The 21850-nt window shown below is 41.9% G+C and overlaps 1 protein-coding gene across 4 annotated transcripts in view; it reads left to right on the top strand.

Moving 5' to 3' along the window:
* MKNK1 (MAPK interacting serine/threonine kinase 1) overlaps window positions 1-21850 on the top strand; it is a 45361-nt gene that overhangs the window by 3411 nt on the left and 20100 nt on the right. For 2 of the 4 annotated variants that reach the window (XM_067567886.1, XM_067567889.1), the window contains exons 1-4: window positions 10241-10350; window positions 11856-11918; window positions 16931-17036; window positions 21306-21407. In XM_067567886.1, the coding sequence (XP_067423987.1) occupies window positions 10345-10350; window positions 11856-11918; window positions 16931-17036; window positions 21306-21407 (277 nt within the window). In that variant the 5' untranslated portion in view covers window positions 10241-10344. Of the gene's footprint in view, window positions 1-874; window positions 1001-10240; window positions 10351-11855; window positions 11919-16930; window positions 17037-21305; window positions 21408-21850 lie in introns of those variants that run through there. The other 2 variants (XM_067567888.1, XM_067567887.1) reach the window with 2 other exon arrangements.

Consider the following 21850-nt stretch of genomic DNA (forward strand, 5'->3'; position numbering starts at 1 on the left):
AGTCTGTAAGAACAGGTAGCTGACAATTAGAAGGTTAGAAGCTGTGTGATATGTAAAGTACAACATTCCCTAGCAACAGACCTGAATTGGATTGGACTCTGGGGAGACTTTCCCCATTGTTGAATGAGAGATTTCATTTTTGCAGCTTGAACAGATGACTTCACTCCATCTTCAAAGAGCTTCTGGGAAAACTACCACGGTGTTCCTCTTCAGAATATAGTGAATTGCAGCATTCAAGCCACATTTAAAAAAAAAAAAATTACAAACCATCTGAGTCACGCTTGTTTCCCCCCACCACGCCCATGTGTAAGGGGAACTAAGCCTGCAAAGGAATTTCAGAGCCAAAAGGACTGAAATCCATTGCATAGCCAGAATCTCAAGCTGTTGAATGTTTCCCAGCAAATGTAAGATCAAACTTCACTGTGAAAGTGCATAATAATGGTATTTATATGATTTGTTTTTGGAATGTGAGATACTGCTCCATAAATAGGGGAAAAGCAAAGAAAAATGACACATGATTAGCACAGAACAAGCTCATGACAAGTCTAGCAGTACAGAGCTGATATGCTAGGCAATCAGTCATAAATTTAACTCTGACACTGCCTGCCCTGTGATGCAGAAGAGACGGTGGAATGATAAGAATTTGTTGTTGTTCCCTGTAAAATGATGAGGCGTATCTCCTACCCTCTGAATATTACATAGCCCCAATATAGTAAGAGGACTTCTTCCTCCTAAAGGCTTTTTAAAATTTGAGCCGTTCAGCCCTTCATTGCGCTCACGAGTCTGGGATGAATTGTTCATCTGTAATTTGTCTGTTCAAATCCAGGTCAGTAGCGATTGCAACTTTCCACCATCTGGTAACGGTTTAGTGTCTTATGTGTGTGATGCTGGCAGACCAGGCACCAGCTCCTGCCAAGGCTACCAAGCCTCAAGTGAACTCTGGCCAATACATAGCTGGAAACCAGTCTAGCTCACCTGTGTGCTAGTATCGTTAAAACAGGTATTAGATTTATAAAAATGTGTTTAGTATTTAGACTTTATGAAATGCTTGTGTAAATTGGTGCATGCCTTAATCTTGCTTATAATATCTGTATCCCATGTTATAAGGCAATATTTAAGTGTTTGCTCTAACTGTAAATCACCAGTTGGGAGAGAAGCATTACCAACCGTGACATATTAGTTTGCCACAGGAGGTGTTCTCTCCTGCCTAACAAAAGAAAGCCCGTAGACACCAGACAAACTGTTGTGGAACATCAGAGGACAGAAGACTTTCATTGCTTCCCCTCCACACCCATGAAGAGGAGATATGCATGTGGACTTCCCACATCAGCTTAAATTCTGAGGGAAGGGAATACAAATTCCTGACAAGAAGAAACTATATTTATGCTGCTTGTAGCCTGTATGCTTAAAACGCTGCATTGGCACAGCTGCGCTACTGTAGTGCTTAAGTGAAAATGCTCCTATACTGATGGGAGAAAGCTCTTTCATTGATGTAGCTACCACTTCTCAGGAAGGTGGATTAATTATGTCGGCGGGAGAAGCTCTCCCGTCAACATAGTGCTGTCTACATGGGCAGAGGGGTTAAATCAGCATAACTATGTTGCTCAGAGGTAAGGATTTTTCACAGCTCTTGTTACCCAGGGTTTTCAGAACCCAAAGCAGTGGAAACTTAACTTTCACTCCAGGTAGTTTCAAGAATAAATCAAGAGGAACACAGCACTTCCAGATGATGATTAATACAAGCAAGTGCGCTCTTCTCTAAAACTATCGTTTATTAGATTTAAGCACACACAGACCTAAGCAATAGGTTTAAAACATCCCAAATAATTACCTGAAATCGGAGAGGGTATTGAGTAATTTGCAGCAGGTCAGTGATGTCTGGTCACTTCCCTGCTGGGGAGTAAACTATCAGGTAAAAGTCTCTCAGGATAGCTTCAAAGAACTTCTCCAAAGTAAACTTTATTATCTAGTCTTTTTATAACTAACTTGCACAAAACACACAGATCATAGTGACCCATACTGGGTCATCACTTCTCCTAACTTCAGTAAACTACTTATCAACAAAACATTCCTAACTATCTTAGTCATAATAAGCTTCTATATCAAAATGCCCAAACTCAAGGTCTCTGTCCACTTATTTTCCTTCAGTCTCAAACTGTTGACTCTTTTCTCCCCTCCTCCCATTCTGATTAGCAGAAACTGCAAGCCTGCAGCTTAGCATTTGACCTTGCTTCCAGAAGCCTTGCTTGTTCAAATTAACCCCTAACTATGTGGTTTTCTAGTTTATTAATTCATGGTGGCTGAATACACACAACATGGTTACAGTTAGCTTGATCAAATTCTGGGGTAACACACCCTTCAAATCCAGGGCAACACGCTGAGTGACATATTTATACTGATATAAGTCTGTAGTGTAGACCTGGCCTGAGGGACAAGGATTACTAAGCATAAGCAAAAGATACCCAGTGCTTGGCCTGGGTTTGCCCTGTAGTATATACAGAACGTGCTGCTTCTATTACCTTTCGAAACTTAAGACTGTTAACTCATTTGTGTACATTTACCTGTTTTAACCTTGTAAATAACTCTCATTTCTTTTTCTTAATTAATAAACCTTTAGTTAGTTTATTATAGGATTGGCTACAAGCATTGTCTTCAGCGTAAGATCCAAAGTGCAATGGACCTGGGGTTAGTGATTGGTCCTTGAGGAATGGGAGTAACCTGAATATTGGGGGGTGGGGGGGGAGGGGGGATGTGTGTGTGTGTGTGTGTGTGTGGTGGGAGGGGGGGCATCTTTCACAAAGCCAAGATTGCCTAGGTGACTCAATCTTAAGGCTGTTACAGAGCTTGAGGAGTTCACACTTGATGATCGGCTGGGGGAGATCTGAGTATACAATTCACAACCAGTTTGGGGTTTGTGCTCTGAGACCAGTATTCCTGCTCTTGCGCCACTGCAGTAGAGCTTGACAATGTGAAATGTGTTGGTGATCTCAGTCCAGGCTGTACTAAATAGGAAGTTCCAACACAGTAACCAGCGTTGTTAGCAGTCATTAATATATCTTTGGGAGTCTTAGTAGACAGGCCAAAGGCTGAATGGGCCAAAGAAACTCAACTCTTCACGGCAGCCTTGATGGTGGTAACCTCCATAACAGCATGGGTCCCTGAAAGTACATTGCCCAATTCTCCATACTCTGCACCAACTCTTCATTGAACAGAGTCCAGTTCAAGGTCTCCGTGCTGATGGCCCTTCCCATGGAGGGCTTGGACTAGCTAGCTGAGGGTATGTCCATGCTATAGCCAAGCATGTGAAAGGCAGCTCATGGAGACATACCTGTGCTAGCTGTACTCTAGCTAGCTTGCTATAAATAGAAGTGAGGATGCCAGGGTGCAGGCTTCAATACTGGCTGCACAAGTGCGTTGGTACCCACAGGTGAGCTTGTGCAGCCTGTGTTGAAGCCTGTGCCAGGGCGTCCTTGCTTCTATTTTTAGCGAGCTAGCTAGAGTACAGCTAGTGGTGGGTATGTCTACATGAGCTCTCGCTCACACCTCCAGCTGCAGTATAGATGTACCCTGAGACATTCCTCTTTCTCCAGGATTATAGATGTACCCTGAGACATTCCTCTTTCTCCAGGATTAATGGCAGCTATAATCCACTTGAAAAATGAAGCCGTAGACCAATAGCATAAAGCTTTAGAATGCAGGAAACAGAACAATCGTAGATGCACGTAAATGGTGAAACTCACATGCGAGAGAAAAATGACCATGGCCCTGACTGTATACAGAACTAAACAACTCAAACTTTTTAAAGTTGAATGAGTAAAAGTGAGCACTTAAATCCATATTTAGTCTCCTAAAGAAATGGCCTCATTTTCAGAACTCCAGAGAGTCCGTGCTCTACATCTCTTGAAAACCAGCCCAAACCTATTTAGGTGTCTTATTAGGGATTTAAGTGCCTGGTTTTAGGCATCAGAGTTTGAAAATGCTGGCCATCAATTTTTTTTATATTCATTCTAATCATAATATGTAGGCCAAGGTGCTGTGATCCAATCAAAATGCTGACACGTGCTAGTAAAATCCAAATCTAATTGTGCTAATCATCTCCTCTTTGTGTAGAAGCCAGCACTTCCTAATATGGAGGGGCTTTTTATTTTTGCTGCTGTCCATGGCTTAGTTTAAAAGCCAACAGCTACCTGAAAAGCCATTAACAGAGTAAATAAAATGGAATGGCCCTGTGAAAAATTATTTTAGCATGTTCAGGAAATGGCACCTTTTCAAATGACCATAATTGTTCTTTCTGCTGTCATTGTAGAAGATTAATTCCTGGAATAGCGGCATCATGATTTCGTAGAAGCAGAATCCCCTTTTTATAGAGGTGGGGGGGAGGGAAGCGTGCTTTGAAAAGCCACTGAAAGCAAACAATTGAGCACAAAGAAGACACAAAGGAAAAGTTTCATTCTTTTATTTGTTAGAACGGGTTAGACTAATGACATGGCTACACTACCGGTGCAACAGTGGCACAGCTGCAGTGTTGTAGCTGTGGTGCTGTAGAGTAGATGTTGCCTACAGCGACAGAAGGGATTTTTCCTTGGTGCAGGTAATCCATCTCCTCAAATGACGGCAGCTAAGTCCAAATTCTCCCATCAATCTATCCGTATCTACGGTGACTTTTTCACACCGCTGATCAAGGTAGCCAAGTTAATCTGAATTTTAAATGGAGACCAGGCCTGAGACTTAAGATTTATCTTTGTGTAAGGGGTGGAGGTGCAACTGGAGGATCCCAGGAGCCCTGGAGTTACAATTCCTTTCCTGCTCCCCCTCCTTGCTTCTAGAGAAGGAAGGCTTAACTCCTCAAAGATATTTTGGCTCCTAACCCTTATTGATGTCAATGGAAGCTAGGACTGGGAGCTTAACTAACTTAGAAGATCTGGGCTGAAGTAACAACTGGGTCCCTTTAGATTGATTTCTGTGTATGAGTAACTTCACAGGTAGAAAATACTGGGCACTAATAAGCTCTTTAATCTAGTGGAGAAAGGCAGAACAAGAACCCATGGCCGGGAGTTAAAACCAGACAAATTCGAAGAGAAATAAGGCACCGATATTTAACAAACTACTCAGGGAACTGGTGGATTCTCCATCTCTTGAGGTCTTTGAATCAAGACTGGATGTCTTTTTGGAAGGTAGGCTTTAGTCAAGTTATTGAGCTCAATGCAGGAGTAACCAGCTGAAATCCTCTGGCTTGTGCTATCTATACAGGAGCTCAGATCAGATGATCTAATGGTCCCTTCTGGCCTTAATCTCTAAGCACTGGAATGGGTTACCTAAGGAGGTGGTGGAATCTCCATCCTTAGAGGTTTTTAAGGTGCGGCTTGACAAAGCCCTGGCTGGAATGATTTAGTTGGGATTGGTCCTGCTTCGAGCAGGGGGTTGGACTAGATGACCTCCTGAGGTCCCTTCCAACCCTAATCTTCTATGATTCTATGGACAGGGTGTAGTTTATGTCCCTCATGTGCCAGCTCAGTGATGCTCATTGGGTATGGGGGGGATGAAATGTCTCTGCTCACTTCCCCAGCCACATGCCAGGGGAGCAGGAGGAATATGTGGCGTGCAGCCCCTGCTCACACCCGCGCCTCTGTGCCTGAGCTGCAATGTGGAGAGTGCCAGCCTAGATACACAAGACAGTGGCGAGGGGTCTTGGTCTCCTGCATGGCCCCGTTAGGTTGTGTAACAAACTATTTAAAGAAGACAGAAAAATAAACAAAAAATCTACCCTATATACCTAGAGGGAATGTTTCTGCTGCTAATCCTTCAAAATACTGCTTGGGCAAAATCCACCTTATAACAAGGGGCCAGAACAAACCCTATGCACCGCTGGAGCGCCATTTAAGTCCAAATTGATCTGTGCGCAAAAGGCTGCACAAAGCCTGTGCATTTTTTTAAGCTTTGACTACTGAACCTGCAGCACAGGAGTGAATTTCACCCCGACTGTCATTCAGGTGACAAAAATACCTGGAGCAGTGCCTGCATAATATCCGTGGCTCCTGACAAATGCCTATCAGTATTTCCACCTGGATTATTCGGCTACATTCTTCTCGGGTGGCTGTGAGAGAGTCAACTCACCTCTGTCAAATGGAAACAACATTTGCCTCCTTACAATGGCGTTGAGAGGCTTAATGTATTCATGTTCCTGACATCCTTGGATGGAGCATGTTCTAAAGCAGCCAAGTAGTGTTACTTTAACCTTCTTTTGTGTTTCTTTTCATTTTATACGGACATTAGCTCTACAAAGTTTGCATTTATTTACTTTACCCCTCCGAATGGCAGACTGAAATGTTGCCGAAACCAACGACCTTTGCAAATGTCAGCCTGAGTGAATAGTAGGAGAGTTCCTTAGCTCCATGGCTATGTGCCCACAAGTCATCCAACTCCCCTGATTGTTCCTGTAGCAGGAACTACTCACCATTGATAAGTCTACCCTCCGGCCTTTTTCACTGCAAAGAAGTGGACTAAAGCTTCTTAATTTAGAACTGGGTCACTGCAGAACTCAACTGCATTGAAACAGCACTCGCTTGCTAGCTGCATAACAAGACTCTTGCTACAGTATGTGCTCTTCTGATGCTTTTTGTTATAGACTTGATGACTTTTATCACTTAATGCTATGCAGACCTGGAGCCTTCACATTCCATCTGTTCTGCAGCAAAAGAACATCTTTTTCATTTGTCAGGAACTCCCTGTTATTCAATGAAATTCACCCTGTAACGTAAAAGATCCCCATTGGACCGGTAGAATTTTAATGGAGAAATGTAAACTATATTCCTTTGTAGATCACCTAACACAATATGGCCTTGAGCCTTTGTTTTTATTAATATTATTTTATTAATATATGTTAAAGAAGTAAAGCCATCACAATAAAGTCCTGATCCAACAGTATTTATATAATATCAAAAGCAGTTTGCTTAATTTCTTCTGCCTTGGTTCACTGTCATTTTGATTCTCCTATCCTATTGCTGCAGTGATCAGAAACAAGGAGTTCATTTTGATCTGTGAATGGCAAAAAAGAGCAATTCTGGGGAGAACAGGTGGGGTCTGAGGGAAATGAAGTTTGGCAAATTATTCAAAAAAGGAGAGTGTAAAATAGGAAAGCTTTGTCTAATAATACCTCTATGATTATATTAGCAATGGCTTAAGGTGAGGTTTGGAGGCTGATTACCTTTGGTTCAGGCTTGAAGCTGTAGAAGGAGCGGGTTTGAGGTTTATATCCTACAGCACTGAAATTTCATGGTGTCCTCTTGAGATTTTTGGCTCAGAATATGATTTCACTCATCCTTGACCTCTGTGTGTCTTGGTTCCCTTAGATCTACCCCTGCTCAATCTCCTCTGCATACTGTGATATGAGCCCTAGAAAAGTGCGCCTCTGTGGTATGCAAGTGGTGCAAATGTTGACATCTTGCCTCCATTCCTATGCAGGGTAGCTGCTCTGGTTGCACTACAGGCATGGTCCTACACACCACAGGGAGGGACAGGCGGCAAAGGAAGAGGTAGAATTTGGTCCACTGGCAGTAAATCTAGAATAAAAGCATTCTTGTCACCTTTGTTGGAGCTGGCATGTTGCATCAAGAACTGGGGGACCAGAGGGGTCTTGTTCTCCTCAGAGACAGTGGCGTTGTTTATATAGCACATCAGCTGGGAGTATGTGAAATGAGAGAAAGCAGGTAAAGGAGATAAGTTTCAAAATATGCATAGGGAATGCCACAGGAGTAAATATAACACAGTATTAACATTCTGGGAAAATACTTGAGCCAAATAGGTGTTCTTGAATAAAAGATTTCCATGAGCTAAATGTTGCCCTTGCTATGCTCTATTGCATAACCAGAACAAATATTCCCTACAGTATGAAAAGTTAAATTTGTTGCTGGCAGTTGCATTTTCATAACTTGATGGGCATTTTTTGACCCTTTAGGCAGCATCTCCTTAATTTTGTTTTCTTGTTCATTAAATTTACTTGCAAATATTTATAAATGATTAATTATTTGCATTATAGTTAGCATCCTGCTCTAATGACCTTACTTACTCTTTGTCTTTTTTATTATATTGTGGGAGGAGAAAACAGAGGCCCCAAAAGGGAAAGTGACTTGATCCAAATCACACAGCAAAGCCAGGAATAAAAACAAAGTTTCCAGGTTCCCAGCTTCCTATTCAGGTGGTTTTCTGCTCTCTGCTGTTTACAAGGATATTTTTAGGTGGTTGGTTTTCCCTTTGTAGGGGAAATAGCATTGGTGATGACAAAGCTCTGTATTGGGCATTTCCCCCAGCACATGTTCAGGACTGCCAAGTGTCATGCCTCTCTCATGATGATCATGCATGTGGAAACCTGGTCACACATTCCAGTATAGCAGCTGGCTTCTCAATTGCAGACATTTGCTTACAGATGAGTCTTTTGGCCACTAGAAACCACACTTTTGCCTGCCAAGCAGATGACCAGAGCCCTCATTTCCCTGATCCACCTGCTGGATCAGGGCAGGAACCAGAACCGTGGAGTCAGGAGCAGTGGCTGGAGAAGGATCTGGGGCAGCAGTACCAGGGCTGGAATTCAGGAGCCTAAATATCTTTGAGGATCTGGGTGTCAAGTTCAATACTGTCTCAGGTTTCCTCACTTTGGTGGTGCAACAAGCTGCCCCCTTATTAATTTGTATTGTCCTAGCACGTAGAAGCCCCAGTCACAGACCAGGACCCCAGTGTGTTTTTGTACAGAACAAAGAGACAATCCCTGCCCCAAAGAGTTTACAATCTAAGTATAAGATGAGACGGATACAAACAGACTGATGGGAATACAAGGAAACAAAGCGACTATATTGGTCAAGATGATAAGGGGGGTCTGCACACCAGTAGCCTCGGTCACCATTGCCAAGTTTGTTGTAGGTTTTATAGCAAAGGAGGGTTTTAAGTAGCGTTTTGAAGGCGGATAATGAGTTAGTTTTGTCGATGTTTATGGGGAGCTCTTGAAGGACATGAAAGGCAGCATGGGCGAAAGCACACAGGTGCTTCTTTCAAAATGTAACAAAGTGGGCAATGAAGGCAAGCATCATGGGCTGATCAGAGGCAGAAGCTGACCTTCTGTTATTAAATAAGAGATATGTAAGGCGAGCAGTCAAGACAAGTAGCTTATATTTGAGATGATAAAGACGAGGGAGCCCATGGAGGGATGCGAAGAGAGGGGAGGACATGGTCCAAATAACAGGCTAAGAGGCTTTGACCCCAACAGCCCCAGCATCCTCTACAGACTCTTCCAGAAGCTATCTGCTGCTAGGAGCCCCAGACGTCCTCTACCCTCCAACCCCCCCAAAAAAGCTCCAGCACTTCCCACCTATCAGTGCCAGGGGTTGCTGTGAAGGCCAAAAGTCGAACTGGACTCGAAAAAGAATTGGATCACTTCATGGAGGATAGGTCCATCAACAGCTATTAGCCAAGATGGTGGCGGGCCACAAGCCCAACCCGTGGGTGTCCCACAACCTCTGACTGCCAGAAGCCGGGCGTGGACGACCGGTGACGGCTCACTCGATGATTGCCCTGTTCTGTTCACTTCCTCTGAAGCAGCCGGCGTTGGCCACGGTCGGCGGACAGGACACGGGGCTAGATGGGCCATTGGCCTGACCCGCTGTGTCCGTTCTTCTGTCCCTCCCAGCAGAACTACGGCCCTCTACCTACCTCCAGCCTCCCCCGCTCAGCTCCTCCAGCGCCCGCCGGGGGAAGCTCTGCGGCAGGGCACGCTCCCTCCTCGCCAACGGGCTGGGCAAAGGCCATGCCGCAGGTGGGGCAGAGTCCAGGGGGCAGCCCATGGCCCTCCGCCCTGTGCTGGCGTGGACCCCCCCCACCTGTGGGCAGCGACCCCCCCTTCCCACCAGTCTTCCCCCACCAGGCCATGGCAGAGTGGGTGGGGCCTCAGCAGCACCTGGGGGCCAACCAGTCCAAGCGGGCCAGCTCACTAGACACACCCCCAGCCTGAACCTATTGGGGTGAGGGCGTGGCCTGTAATTGGCTCCTCCCTCAGGGGCATCGCGCCTGCGCGCAGCTTCCGCGCCAACCTTCCATCCACTAGTCTCACCCCATCCCCGAGCGATGGCATCTGCGCGCCACTCCCCCGCCTGGCCGTGGTGCGCTTGCGCACCGCACATCTCCGGACTCCGCCGCTCTCCGGACCGCGGCGGGCTTCGCAGAGCGCCTGCGCCCAGCTGCTGCTGCTGCTGCCTCTTCTCCCATCCTCCTCTGCGGCGGGGTCCGGGCCCGAGGCGCGCGCCCCTCCCCCTTCCCCCCGGTGAGGTGACTGTCACTGAGCGACGTGCTCCGGCAGCGATGGAGGTAAGAGCCGGGGAGCCCGGCCTCCCCCTCCCCCTCCTGGGCTGGGTCACCTCAGCCCGGGGCATCCGCTCCTATTCCCCCCTCCCCTCCGTGTGGGGCACCCTCTCACCCCCACCCCCTCCCACGGGCCGGGACCCGCTCCTGTTCTCCCCCCTCCCCCACACACAAGCTGGGGTGTCCTTCCCCTCCCCCCACAGGTTGTGGCACCCTCCTGCTCATGGGCCGGGGCACCCTCCTGTGGGGGCTGGGGCGCCCTCTCCCCTCCCCCCCCCCCGGCCATGTGCATTGGGGCTGTAAATGGGACTCAAATGGGCCTTCGGCTTGAGTGAGGAGTGGCCAGGTTTGGCTTTCCCTTTGCTCTAGAGGTGCCCGCAGGCTGCCCGCTGGGCTTGGCTGGCGGTGGTCCCGGGTGAGTGATGGCTCTGTCCACTCTTCTGGCGAAGATGGGACTGTCCTAGCGGAGTGAAGGTTTGGGTTTCTCTGCTGATCTTGGGGGTTTCCTGCTCTTGTTCTAACATACCAATCCAGGATTTCAATTGAAGTACAATGTGCACTGCCTCCTCCCCCACCCCCCCCAAAAAAGGAGAGGGGGGAAGAGAAAATCCCGAACTGCAGCAACTTTTGGGAAGTGTGTTTGGCATTCACTATTCTAAATCTAGAACCGAGTATCATCACCTGAGAAGCAATATAACAACAGTGTGGTGATGCCATACAGCAATATAGCTGGACATCTGGGAGACCTGTACTAGATGAAGGCGCTTCAAGTTTTGAAGCCCCGTCTTTGGAACATAAAACAATATGGAAGACTTATTGCTTGGTGTATTACTACTCCATAAGAGGATCAAACTCACGATATTCTGTAATTTATATATAGAGGAGGTGCTGTGATCAAACTGATGCTTCCTAGTAATATCTTTTGGGAGTAGGGAGATGGGAAATACACCTGTCCCTGTGTTTGACTGTTTTAAAAAAATACAATAAATATTTTGATATTTTAGTTCTTGATACTTGGAGTTCAGTATTTATTATATTTTTCTCCTATCTTAAAAGTAGGAATTGCAAACTCTCTGAAACATGTTAAATGTTTGTCTAGTTTCAATGCAAGTATCTTTTAGCATCTGTTAAAAATTCTATCTTTTGTGCACTTTTAAAGCAGTATAAGATGAGTCACAGCACAAGCATTATGGTAACAGTGTGCAGCTGTTAACAACTCCTTCATGGAAGCCTGCTACTATCTCAAAAGTCTGTTCTATAGCCTAAACGTAATCCTATCCACTCTGACTCTAGGAGCTCTTGTACATAAAATTCAAAGATGGCTTTGTCATTTAAAACTTTAGAATATTTTTATATTTGCACTGAATTAGATGGCCTTAAAATCCTTTTTCAAATGAAGAGATGACATGTAGAACCTCATCTTGAGTGTTTCAATGTATGTTCTGATGACTGAGGAAGTGAAGATGCACTTTGACATCATTAAAAAATAAGTTCTTCTTTATCCCTTCTAGATGTCGGATATAGTGAGGCAAAATAAAATTGCGGAACTGAAGAACTTCCTCTGTTCTTCCAAGGTAAAGTATGTAGAGTATTAATATTCTTACTGCTGACAAGTTTCCCAGTATGTTTGGTCTATTTACCTTGACACTTGCATGCATTCTGAAGTTGTATATTCTCAGTTTTGGGGAAGATCTTGTTCCAGTATGCATACAGTTTAAGAATTCTTCTGTCAACCTACCTACTGCCTCTTGGGGAGATGGATTAACTACAGTGATGGGAGAACACCTCCTGTCACTGTAGTGAGTGGCTATGCTGAAATGCTACAGCAGCGCACAGCTATGCCATTGTAGCTGTTTGTGTGGAGAAAGCCAGAGTCTGTGTCTTACTGGAAAAATATTTTTGGCATTCCTTCTTTTACATGTCAGTAGTTCTGATTGTGGAAAAAATCTATAAATGAAAACAAGTCATCATAATATGAGAACTAGCTCAAAGGTAGCAAGTCTGTTTGGAGATGTAATGTGGGCTGCAGCTCAGATTAACTCTAACCTTGTTGACTGAATAAAGACTGAAAAAGAAAAATTGCAGAGAAGGCATCACTAGTATCAGAATTGCAAAGTTTGAGTTGACTCTTCAGTAAATTTAGACAATTTAAAAATATATATGTTTCAGTATCATGTTTGAGTTTCTCCCAGTTCCAGATGCTTGTTTTTTTGTGTGTGTGACTAAACATATTGTAGTTATGGTGACATAATGGAAGTAGCTCTGTTTCAGGGTTGCTATACTGAAAATAATGATGATTCTGTTAATGTGTTACTTTCAGGAAACTGTAATTTCTGTTACTATGCTAAAGTGAAATAGTTTAGACTTGCTGTGGATGAAACACTGTCAGTGAATATTTTAGTCACTACTTACTGCTAAACCTAAGCTCAGAATTTTTTTTAAAGAATATTGAACTTTCCTAGTGTAAAACTATTGGAATACACAAATGATAGAATTATTTTTAGAAGAACAGTCTAATTTTGGTAAGGGAGAATTCCTTTACAGCATAGAAAAGATCATTACTTCTTGATTGAGACAAAAACAACTTGAGTTCTGTAGCACTTTAAAGACTAACAAATTTAATTTCAGTAGGCATTTGCATCTGAGGAAGTGAGCTGAGGCTCACGAAAGCTTATGCCTATTGAAATTAAATGTGTTAGTCTTTAAAGTGCTACAGAACTCAAGTTGTTTTTGCTGTATACAGACTAACACGGCTACCCCTCTGGAACTCTTGCTTCAGACAGTATACCCTAAAACATACAAGGTGGAGTTTAACATGGTTCACTCTTTCTAAAGAATCAGAACTAAAAGTACAGAAAGATAATACAAAGAACAAGTGCTTTCTACCTGCTAGCACTTAAATTATTTATTGGTTGTAAGTTACCAGCTATAGGTAGGATTGTTAGTAAGGATGTATGTTGTATAGTCTAATTTCCAGTAAGAGAGATCATCATATCTGATTTGAAAGAAGAGCAGGGAATAAACTACTCTTGTAGATGCATGAAATTTTTAAAAAACAACCAAAAATCTGAAGTCCACTTCCTAGAAAGCTTCCACTTTTGAGTAATATGAAATTAGCTGAGTAAATTAGAGTTTGAAGAGCTAACTGATGATTCAGACTGAGATCATGAAGGAGAGTTCCTTAAGCAATCAAATGGAGAAAAAAAATACAAGTCTTTCATAAGTGGCTATCAAAACTGACTTATGCTGTAAATTTTTTCTGTAATTGAAAACCATCCAACAACCTTCTGATTTAAGAATCAGAAATTATGACTTGCTTGAATCAAATTAAAAACTCATCTTGAGTTCCAAAATAATTTTGCAGCTTAATTCTTACTGAAACATGATGAAGACTGCTTATTAGTGAGAGTTCATTTCCCTTGATCAATAGCATTAAGCAGCCTTTCCTGTTAATCCAACATATTTACATTTCTGAATGACATAAGGAAAGAGGTGATCCTCAATCCACTAAGCAATTCATAGCCCTTGAATGAGACTGGAACCCTCCTATGTTCATTTTCTGCTGAGTGAAACATTGGACACTGTTATGCCCTCTCATTCCTAATATTGATTTGCAGTTGAGTGCAGCCAGGTTACTGGCTTTCCCATTTTTCCTTAAAAATAAACAAACTTGATAGTTTTCAATCTTGTTTTTAAGTTGCCTCAAGTCTTGCTTCTTGCTCTTGCTAATTGACTCATTGTATTGTCTTGTGCAAGTCGCATAACCTTACTTTGCTTGCCTCTTCATCTGGCCAATAGGAATAATTACACTTGCCCACCTTGCTGATATTCTGAGAAATAATGAATGTTTTTAAAAAATGCCTGTTAATATCTTAATATTAATTAAAGGCGTCTTAATGCCTGACCTATCTTAGCTACAGAAAAATTAGTGGCAACAGATTTTGTGGTAAAAGTAAATAACTTTCTTCCAAGAAGAAATTTAAACTTTAAAAGAAGCAAATAGAGAATATTGTGGAATACAGGGTGTAAACTAACAGTGTTCCTATAGTAATCATGGAGAAATAACAACAGATTGCAGGCGGGAGGAATCTGTTTTAAAAATCATTTTATGCTAGTCTGAAAAGTGTGAGATTGACCCATTGCTAGAGTGTTTGGCTCTCCTTGCCACAGAAACCCTATAGTTATCTTGCAGCAGAGGTGAGTATCTGAGCAACCATAGGGTTGGTCTCTCTAACCAGTATACACTGGGAGGATGGCCTATTTAAAGACAGGGTGGAGGCCGCTGCAGAGGAAGTGTAGAGGGGAGGCCACTGGACTCATTCTTATGCTGATGTACTAGCTCAACCTCCCCTGCAGACAGGCCATAGAAGATTATTAGTTTCAATTCCAAAATATTTTAAATTTTTATATCTCATCAGAAATGCATGGTGGTCTGAGCTATTTTTCTATCTCATTTTTCATTGTGCTGTTTAGGTCACCAAAATCCAACACTAACTGTTGTAGCTGAAGCACTCCCTACACAACCCACAGGAAATCTTAATTACTAGGATGATTTGTCAAATTATTAATATAGATAAGTAACTAATAGCAATGCCTTTTCATAGTCAGAATTTGAAACAAGTATTTTCCCTACTTCAGTGTAACTTTGAATCCTATTCTATGTTACAACAATTGACTTTATTTGAGAAAGAAACTTGATTTAATGCAGTGCTGTAAAGAATAGTATCATTTCTAATTGGGTTTCTATCACTCTGAACCGGTTCATCTCTCTACGTTTGGCAGCCTGTAAAGCACTGTGCTTAAGCGTTTTCACAAGCGTTTGTAACCAAGTTGCATTGTTCTTCTGTGACTTCACCCTGTCAGCCTGTTCCAGCAAGATCAACACCTGCTAAGCGAGTCTTGTTTGGCTCACTCTTGCAGTTGTGGCTCATGTAGGTGACTTTCTGGGAAGAGAGTATCTACTGTCTTAGCTGAAAATTCCCGAGAGATTAAATCAAGGAGCAGTCCGTCTCTGGAAGAGGTTTACATTGGCTTTTGTGTTGTTAGTTCTTTGGCCAAAGCTTTAATTTTGGATGTCTGTAGTTTGATACTGAGGATCCTAAATGTGGATTTAATTTTAAGTGGCTTGACTTTCAAAAGAGCTGAGGCCAAACAGCAGTGGTGGAATTCTGTGGGAGTTGCAAATTGTTCAGCATCTTGTTGAAAATTAGGCCACTTCTTTTCAGATGCCTACATATGGATTTGCGTCTAGCTTTATGCAACCTGCTTGAAAATGTTTAGACTTTTTAAACAAACCAAAATCCCAGGAAGAAAAGTGTTTTTGTTTTTACTCTATTCAGAATGTGTGGACTACTCTGTCAGGGAGGGCCACCTGCTTGGTGCTCATCAGTTAACAGAAACAGGATCTGAATTTTTAAACTCTGGCTAGAAAAAGTTTTAAGAAGGATCTTAACGAGCTACAGTTCTGGAAGGGAGTCTTCTCACTTGTTTTTACCATTTATCTGTGACTATAGTGAAATTATATTGTCCAGTGTATTGTTATTCTTATTTAAGTACTCACTTCAGTGGGCTGAGAGTGTTTTTGTGCCAGCACTTTGTTTTCTGCACTGGCATTTGATTTATTTCCAGGTGGAATTCAGAGTGTTGGTTATAGTCTATGATGCTTCAAACTGTCTGGGTCCAGATTACTATTCCTTTCTTTCTTTCAATGCCTTGTCATAACAGTTGATGTTATCTGGGGCTATTTTATTGTGGATTGCTAGGAATAAATAGTTGCATATTGGTGGTCCCTCTTTTCAGTGGAAGGTCCCTAGCTGTAGAAATTGCTTGAGCACTGTCAGGGTCTGTCAGAGCCTGGGTTTGACACCTTGCAGTAAATATTGGAGGCTGTCTTTACTTGATCATTTTGGAGACTCTTGCGGCTGCAGCCAGAGCATTTTCAAATGGGAGGTGGGTTTTGTGATTCTTTTTACTCTTTAATGCTTATTGTACCTAGATGCTCTGACAAATTGGAATAAAATATTAGAACCCCCACTTAATATTTTATCAGTATTGTAAGGAATGCATGGAGAGGGGGACTGATCCTCAGCTGCTATAAATTGTTATCGCTCCTTTGAAGATAACGAAGCTATGGCAGTTTGTCAGCTGAGGATTTGCCCCAGCATATGCTAAAGGTGCCTTTCTGACTCTTGGGTTTCTCATTTGTACATGTCTTTGGAGAATGAGAAGTTGTACTCCTCATCTAAACAGGATAGTAAATTTCCTCGAGGGAAGGGTTGCTCTGTGGTTGAGGACTGGCACAGGGTTTGGGAAGGCTGTGCTTAGTTCCCTGAGTCTATCACAGATTTCATGTGTGACCTTGTGCGACTCATTTGAACTCTCTGCACATTAGTTCCCCGTCTGTAAAAATGGGAATAGTCTCTTTCTGGCTTACTTATTTTGGCGTTGCTAGGTCTCCTCCTGCTGTAAGTTTGTACAGAAGCTATAAAAACAGGGCCCCAGTCTCAGGAGCCTTTAGGCACTATTGTAACATAAATAACAAAGGTAAATTATTTGTGAATCTAAATATGCTTTTGTTTCTTTTTAGTTACGAAATAATCCTACTTCAGCAAGTCCTGTTTTCGAGGCAAATGGTAGTCAGCCTATCTACCCAAATTCCCTTCTTCCAGTGAAGTCAATCCAACAAAGACCAGGTATCTATTTTTTGTGTCTCAAGTTCTTGTGCTGGTGTCCATCGCTGTAATACTCAAGTGCCCCCAGAATTAAAAAGAAAAAAAAAGATAATTGTATATCCCTGTCTTTCCAACCCAGGTGATTAGAATTAAGGGGTTTTTTTTGGTTTGGGTTTTTTCCATGTGTGAGCAAGGAGTACTTATTTGTGGGGAAGCTATGTCAACAGTTAGGTTTCACTGTGTCCAGTACTTAATGCAAAACTATGGTCATTTTTATCTTTTCTGGTAGTGAGTTCTGTGATTTTGTTCCCTCCTCTCTGAACATTCTGTCTTCAGCACTCAGGAGCCTGCCTTGTCGATGGATTTATTTATCCAGTGTAACATAGCTGTTGTAGGAGGCCATTGTGTGGAAGGAGAAGACTTCTTTTATGTAGCCAGGACCAGTCCCACGGAGAACTTTGACTATCCAATGTATTGAACATGGGCTCTAATACTAAATAAGTTCACCTGTGTGCAGGCACTTAGTAGAGCAGCAATACTTGAGGCTCAGACAGAATTGCTGCTACAAAATGTACTTTCCTTAGCTTGCTCCATTGTCCCTCGGTATTGCACCTAAGGAGGAAAGCTTCACCTTTTTGGTCCTATGAGAGCTGCAATGCCTAGACCCAACGGAAGGGAAAACGAGGGTAGAAACTGAGTTTGACTCAGAGCTTCTCTATCTCTTGTCAGTGATCATAGTATGTCTTTGTTTTCACTCTAATTGTTTACAAAAGGCCTGATAATACGCCAACTGAAGTCAGGGGAAGAATTCCCATTGATTTCAGAAGAAGCAGGAACTGGTCTATACTGTAGACAAGGTTTTAAAAAGTCCTCTTGTTCCTGGTGAATCAGAAGTTTTTGTGATTTTTGAATGTTAGCTTCTGCTTAAACTAAATAAGTTCTAGCCTTTGTGACTAAGTGTTGGGTAGGTATTTCAAGTCTAACCTGTACGTAGGAGTGGCTCTATTATGTCATACCAGTGGTCCAGCTAGTTCAGCATCCTGGCATTGACTGTGACCAGTGCTAGCTACTTCAGTGGAACCCTTCCGTAGGCAGAGTTCTAGGCTATCCTGCCCCTAGAAGTTTCCTTTTAAACCTGATAGAGGATGACATATGCTCTGAAGCATGTGACCATATGCCTTCCAAAATTTATCCACATAAATGCTTCATCCTTTTTTAATTCTGCTAAACTCCTGGCCTTGACACTGTGTTGCAGAAATTAATTCCACAGCCTAATTGTGTGCTTTGTGGGGGAAAGTGTTTGCTTTGATCAGTTTTGACTTTGTTTCTCTGAATGTCTCCTCATATTATGAGAGAAGATAGGGTGATTTATCTACTCTGCTATTCTTTGTATATTTATTATTTGTCTGATCTTTAAAGTAAACAATGTCAATCTTTTCAATCTCTCTTTGTATAAATTTTTCCATTCTCCTTATCATTCTTGTCAATGATCTCTGGACCCTCTCTGGTTCTGCTCTATCCTTTTTTAGATCAGTTGGCAAGAAGAGAACACTGTACTTCAGAGGAAGGCATACCATTGACCTATTTTCTCATTCCATTTGCTTCCTAACATTTTGTTTTCTTGTTTGATCTCTGCTGCACATTTGAGCAGAGGCCTTTATTGAGCTGTCTTCAGTGATGCCCAGATCTCCTTCCTGAGTTGTTAGTTAATTTAGAATCTAGTAGGTATATTAATATAAATTATTCCCTCCAAGGCATATAGGTTTGCATTTATCAACAGTGAATTGCATCTGCTATTATGTTGCCCTCTCATCTAGCCTGGCTACATCCCTCTGAAGTTTTTCACAGTCTCTGCTGTTGTGTAGTTTGGGTTTTGTTATCTGCAAATTTTGTAACCTGTCTGCTTCACCCCTGTTTCCAAATCATTAATAAGTTATATAGTAAACACCAGGCTTAGTATATGAGAACCTTGTGGAATCCTCAGGTTAACCTCTTGCTGTGATGAAAACTTATTTCTTCTGTTTTTCATTGCTTAACCAGTAGACAAACAGTACAGGTAAACTCAAACTCCCAATAGGCAATTATTTGTGTACTAGAAAATAGTTACTGTCTGGAAAATGGCCGGTTATTTTTGCCCACCCATTGCTTTATATCATGACATCAAATACTCTACTAAAAATGACACTTAAAAAAAAGACAGTGAATGAATATGCTCAGCAACTTATCATTAGTGCTCTAGACCCTCCGATACACTTTTGATACACAATGCAAGTTGATAGTGTCAACTTTTTACTAATTCAACTTATATTTAAATGACTAGTTTTCTTTCTGGTGTTGGGAAGTGTCTCTTTGAAGCTTATGCTTCAGTCTCGCTGTGGTGACTAAAGTAACGTTGATGTGAAAATGAGCTTTTTTACGATAGAGATAGGAAGATGGTTGTGGCTTTGAATCAGTGGTGCTGGAACTAGGGGTGCTGGGGGTGCTGCCACACCCCCTGTCTTGAAGTAGTAATAACAAACACCAAATACATGGTTTTCATCAGCAGCACCCCCACTATAAAAATTGTTCCAGCAACCCCGCTTTGAATGATGCATTAAGTATTTCAATGAGTGGCATTAAAGGGACACAGATTTTTCACCAATTTCCAAATCACATTTGTCTGAAAATTTTGTACACAACATATGGTAGTTATAAGTGACTCCCATAATTACTCTCTGTGAAAGGAGTTGGCAGGAAAAATGCTTTTCTCTGTATTTCAGTTTATCGTGTGCCTTTGGCAGAACTTTGTGTAGTTTGTCTTACTCTTGACTTACATGACTTTTATTCTGAAAAGACTTTTACAAACATGACTGGAAAGCAGAAAAACCCTTATTTTAAAATCAGTAATAATTAAAAAGATGTATTTATTGCATGGTTCATTAGAAACTGGAGTCTTTTTAAAAATCAGTTTAAGAAAAAAGATTTAAGTTGACAATATCCCCTTAACTTCTACTCTGCTTCCTTTTGCCAATATACTCAGAATTATACCTTCCACCGGGATTTCTGTTGTTTTCTGTGGCACAACAACAAATAGTGAATTATTTGCATTTCATTCTTTAGGAATCCTGGCTATAAGAATTCTGGAAAATGGTTGACAAGGTTGTGGCAAAATAGTGCCTGACTGTTTTGAACATTGATTTTAGCTAGCATGGTATCAGTCAGTGTGGATATGCATGATTAAAGGCATGGAAAAGCTTACGTGTGCAGAGACAGGGAAAAAATTAGGCCTGTTTAGAGAGGAGACTGTTAAGAGGGGACATGATACAAGTATATGAAATAATGAATGGCATAGAAAAGGCTAATCTGTTGCTCCTAGTTATCCATTCTCACAATACAAAGACAAGAAGCTGTATAATGAAATGGAACAATTTTTTTACACCATGCAGAATTACCTTATGGCAGTGAGTTAGGTTATTGAGTCCAAACACGGGCATAATAAGATGGTAATGAGGACTAGATACAGATAGAGATAACATCCACAGTTGCATAACATGAGAATAAAATGTATAAAGGGTATAAACACTTGTGTTTCAGGGCATAAGCAAACCACTGATGTGTGTTTAGAAAGAAACATCCTCTACGGACAGGTTATTGCAAACTTGTTTGTTATGGCTTGCACATTTCTGTGAAGCATGTCCACTGTCAGAGCTGGGGAATGAGCTGAAATGGACAGTGATCTGATTTGGCATGGTAATTGTCTTGTTAACAAGTCTAGTCAATATTCCTCATTTTTTCCCACTGGTCTGATGCTCTGTGCTTTTCTGTCCCTTGTCTCCCCCACTTCCCAACTGCTGCTCCTTTTCTTTTTAAACAAAATAACTTGAAAATTATAAAACAATATTGTAGCTCTCTGACAACACCTGTGTGTTGGCTGTGAATCCTGCTCATCCCCAGGATCTTTGGTAGGTGATGGGAGAATGCAGGTGGCTCTTGCAGCAGCCTGAGCAGTGCACACCATGGTAGCAGGAATAAGAGCTACTTTCCCAGTAGATGCATGATAATTGCTTGTGTTTTGGTCTCTTCGCACATTTCCTATTTATCAAACCAGCATTACTTCATGTGTGCTTTTATTTAGCATCAGAATTGTCTTTTTAGCTTTCTTCTGATTTGGGGGGAGAGAGATGTCCGCCTATAATGATGAAGAAAAGCGATGAACATTTTGTGTAGTTTAAGAGCACATATGTGACTCATGTTTATTTCCTCGTAACATAGAGTAGATTTGTTTTAAGCTGCCTTTGTTCTGCCACACAGAGATGGTCAGCAGTCAGCCTCTCACCATAGTAGATAATGGCAAAAAGAAAAAGAAAAAAAGGAGAACCAGAGCCGCAGACCATCTCCCAGGGAAGTTTGAAGGTTGGTATCAATTTGCAGTGTCTCTGGTTTATTATGTCTGTATCATTTTGGCCCCTGTTAATTTTCTAGATAAAACAATTGCTGTTCGCCAGTGCAGTGAAAATTAACACTGCTTCATCTTTTATTTCTTCATCACTTGTTTCTCCCAGTCTTCAGTGCCTTTATGGCTTATGGTGAGCTCTTTGACTTTGTATTTCCATTGTAAATTTGTTTTTAGGGTAGGCAAGATGCAGAACATGTAAAGAAATTTTTATTTTTTGAGAATATTTGCACACAAACTGTTTCTGTTAAGTAACATATCTGTAAACCTATACTAAGCTGCTCTAAAATGGTTTAACTGAACTGATCACTAAAATCTTTGTGTAGAAAATAGCACTGATATTTGAGATATTTATTTTTGTGGGCAGCATGTACCATCTGTAGATTTTTTTTTTTTTTTTTTT

The sequence above is a fragment of the Emydura macquarii genome, unplaced genomic scaffold (genome assembly GCF_026122565.2).
Source record: "Emydura macquarii macquarii isolate MOO-44397 ecotype Brisbane River unplaced genomic scaffold, CSIRO-AGI_Emac_v2 contig_2805, whole genome shotgun sequence".
In the NCBI taxonomy this organism is placed as follows: Eukaryota; Metazoa; Chordata; order Testudines; family Chelidae; genus Emydura; species Emydura macquarii.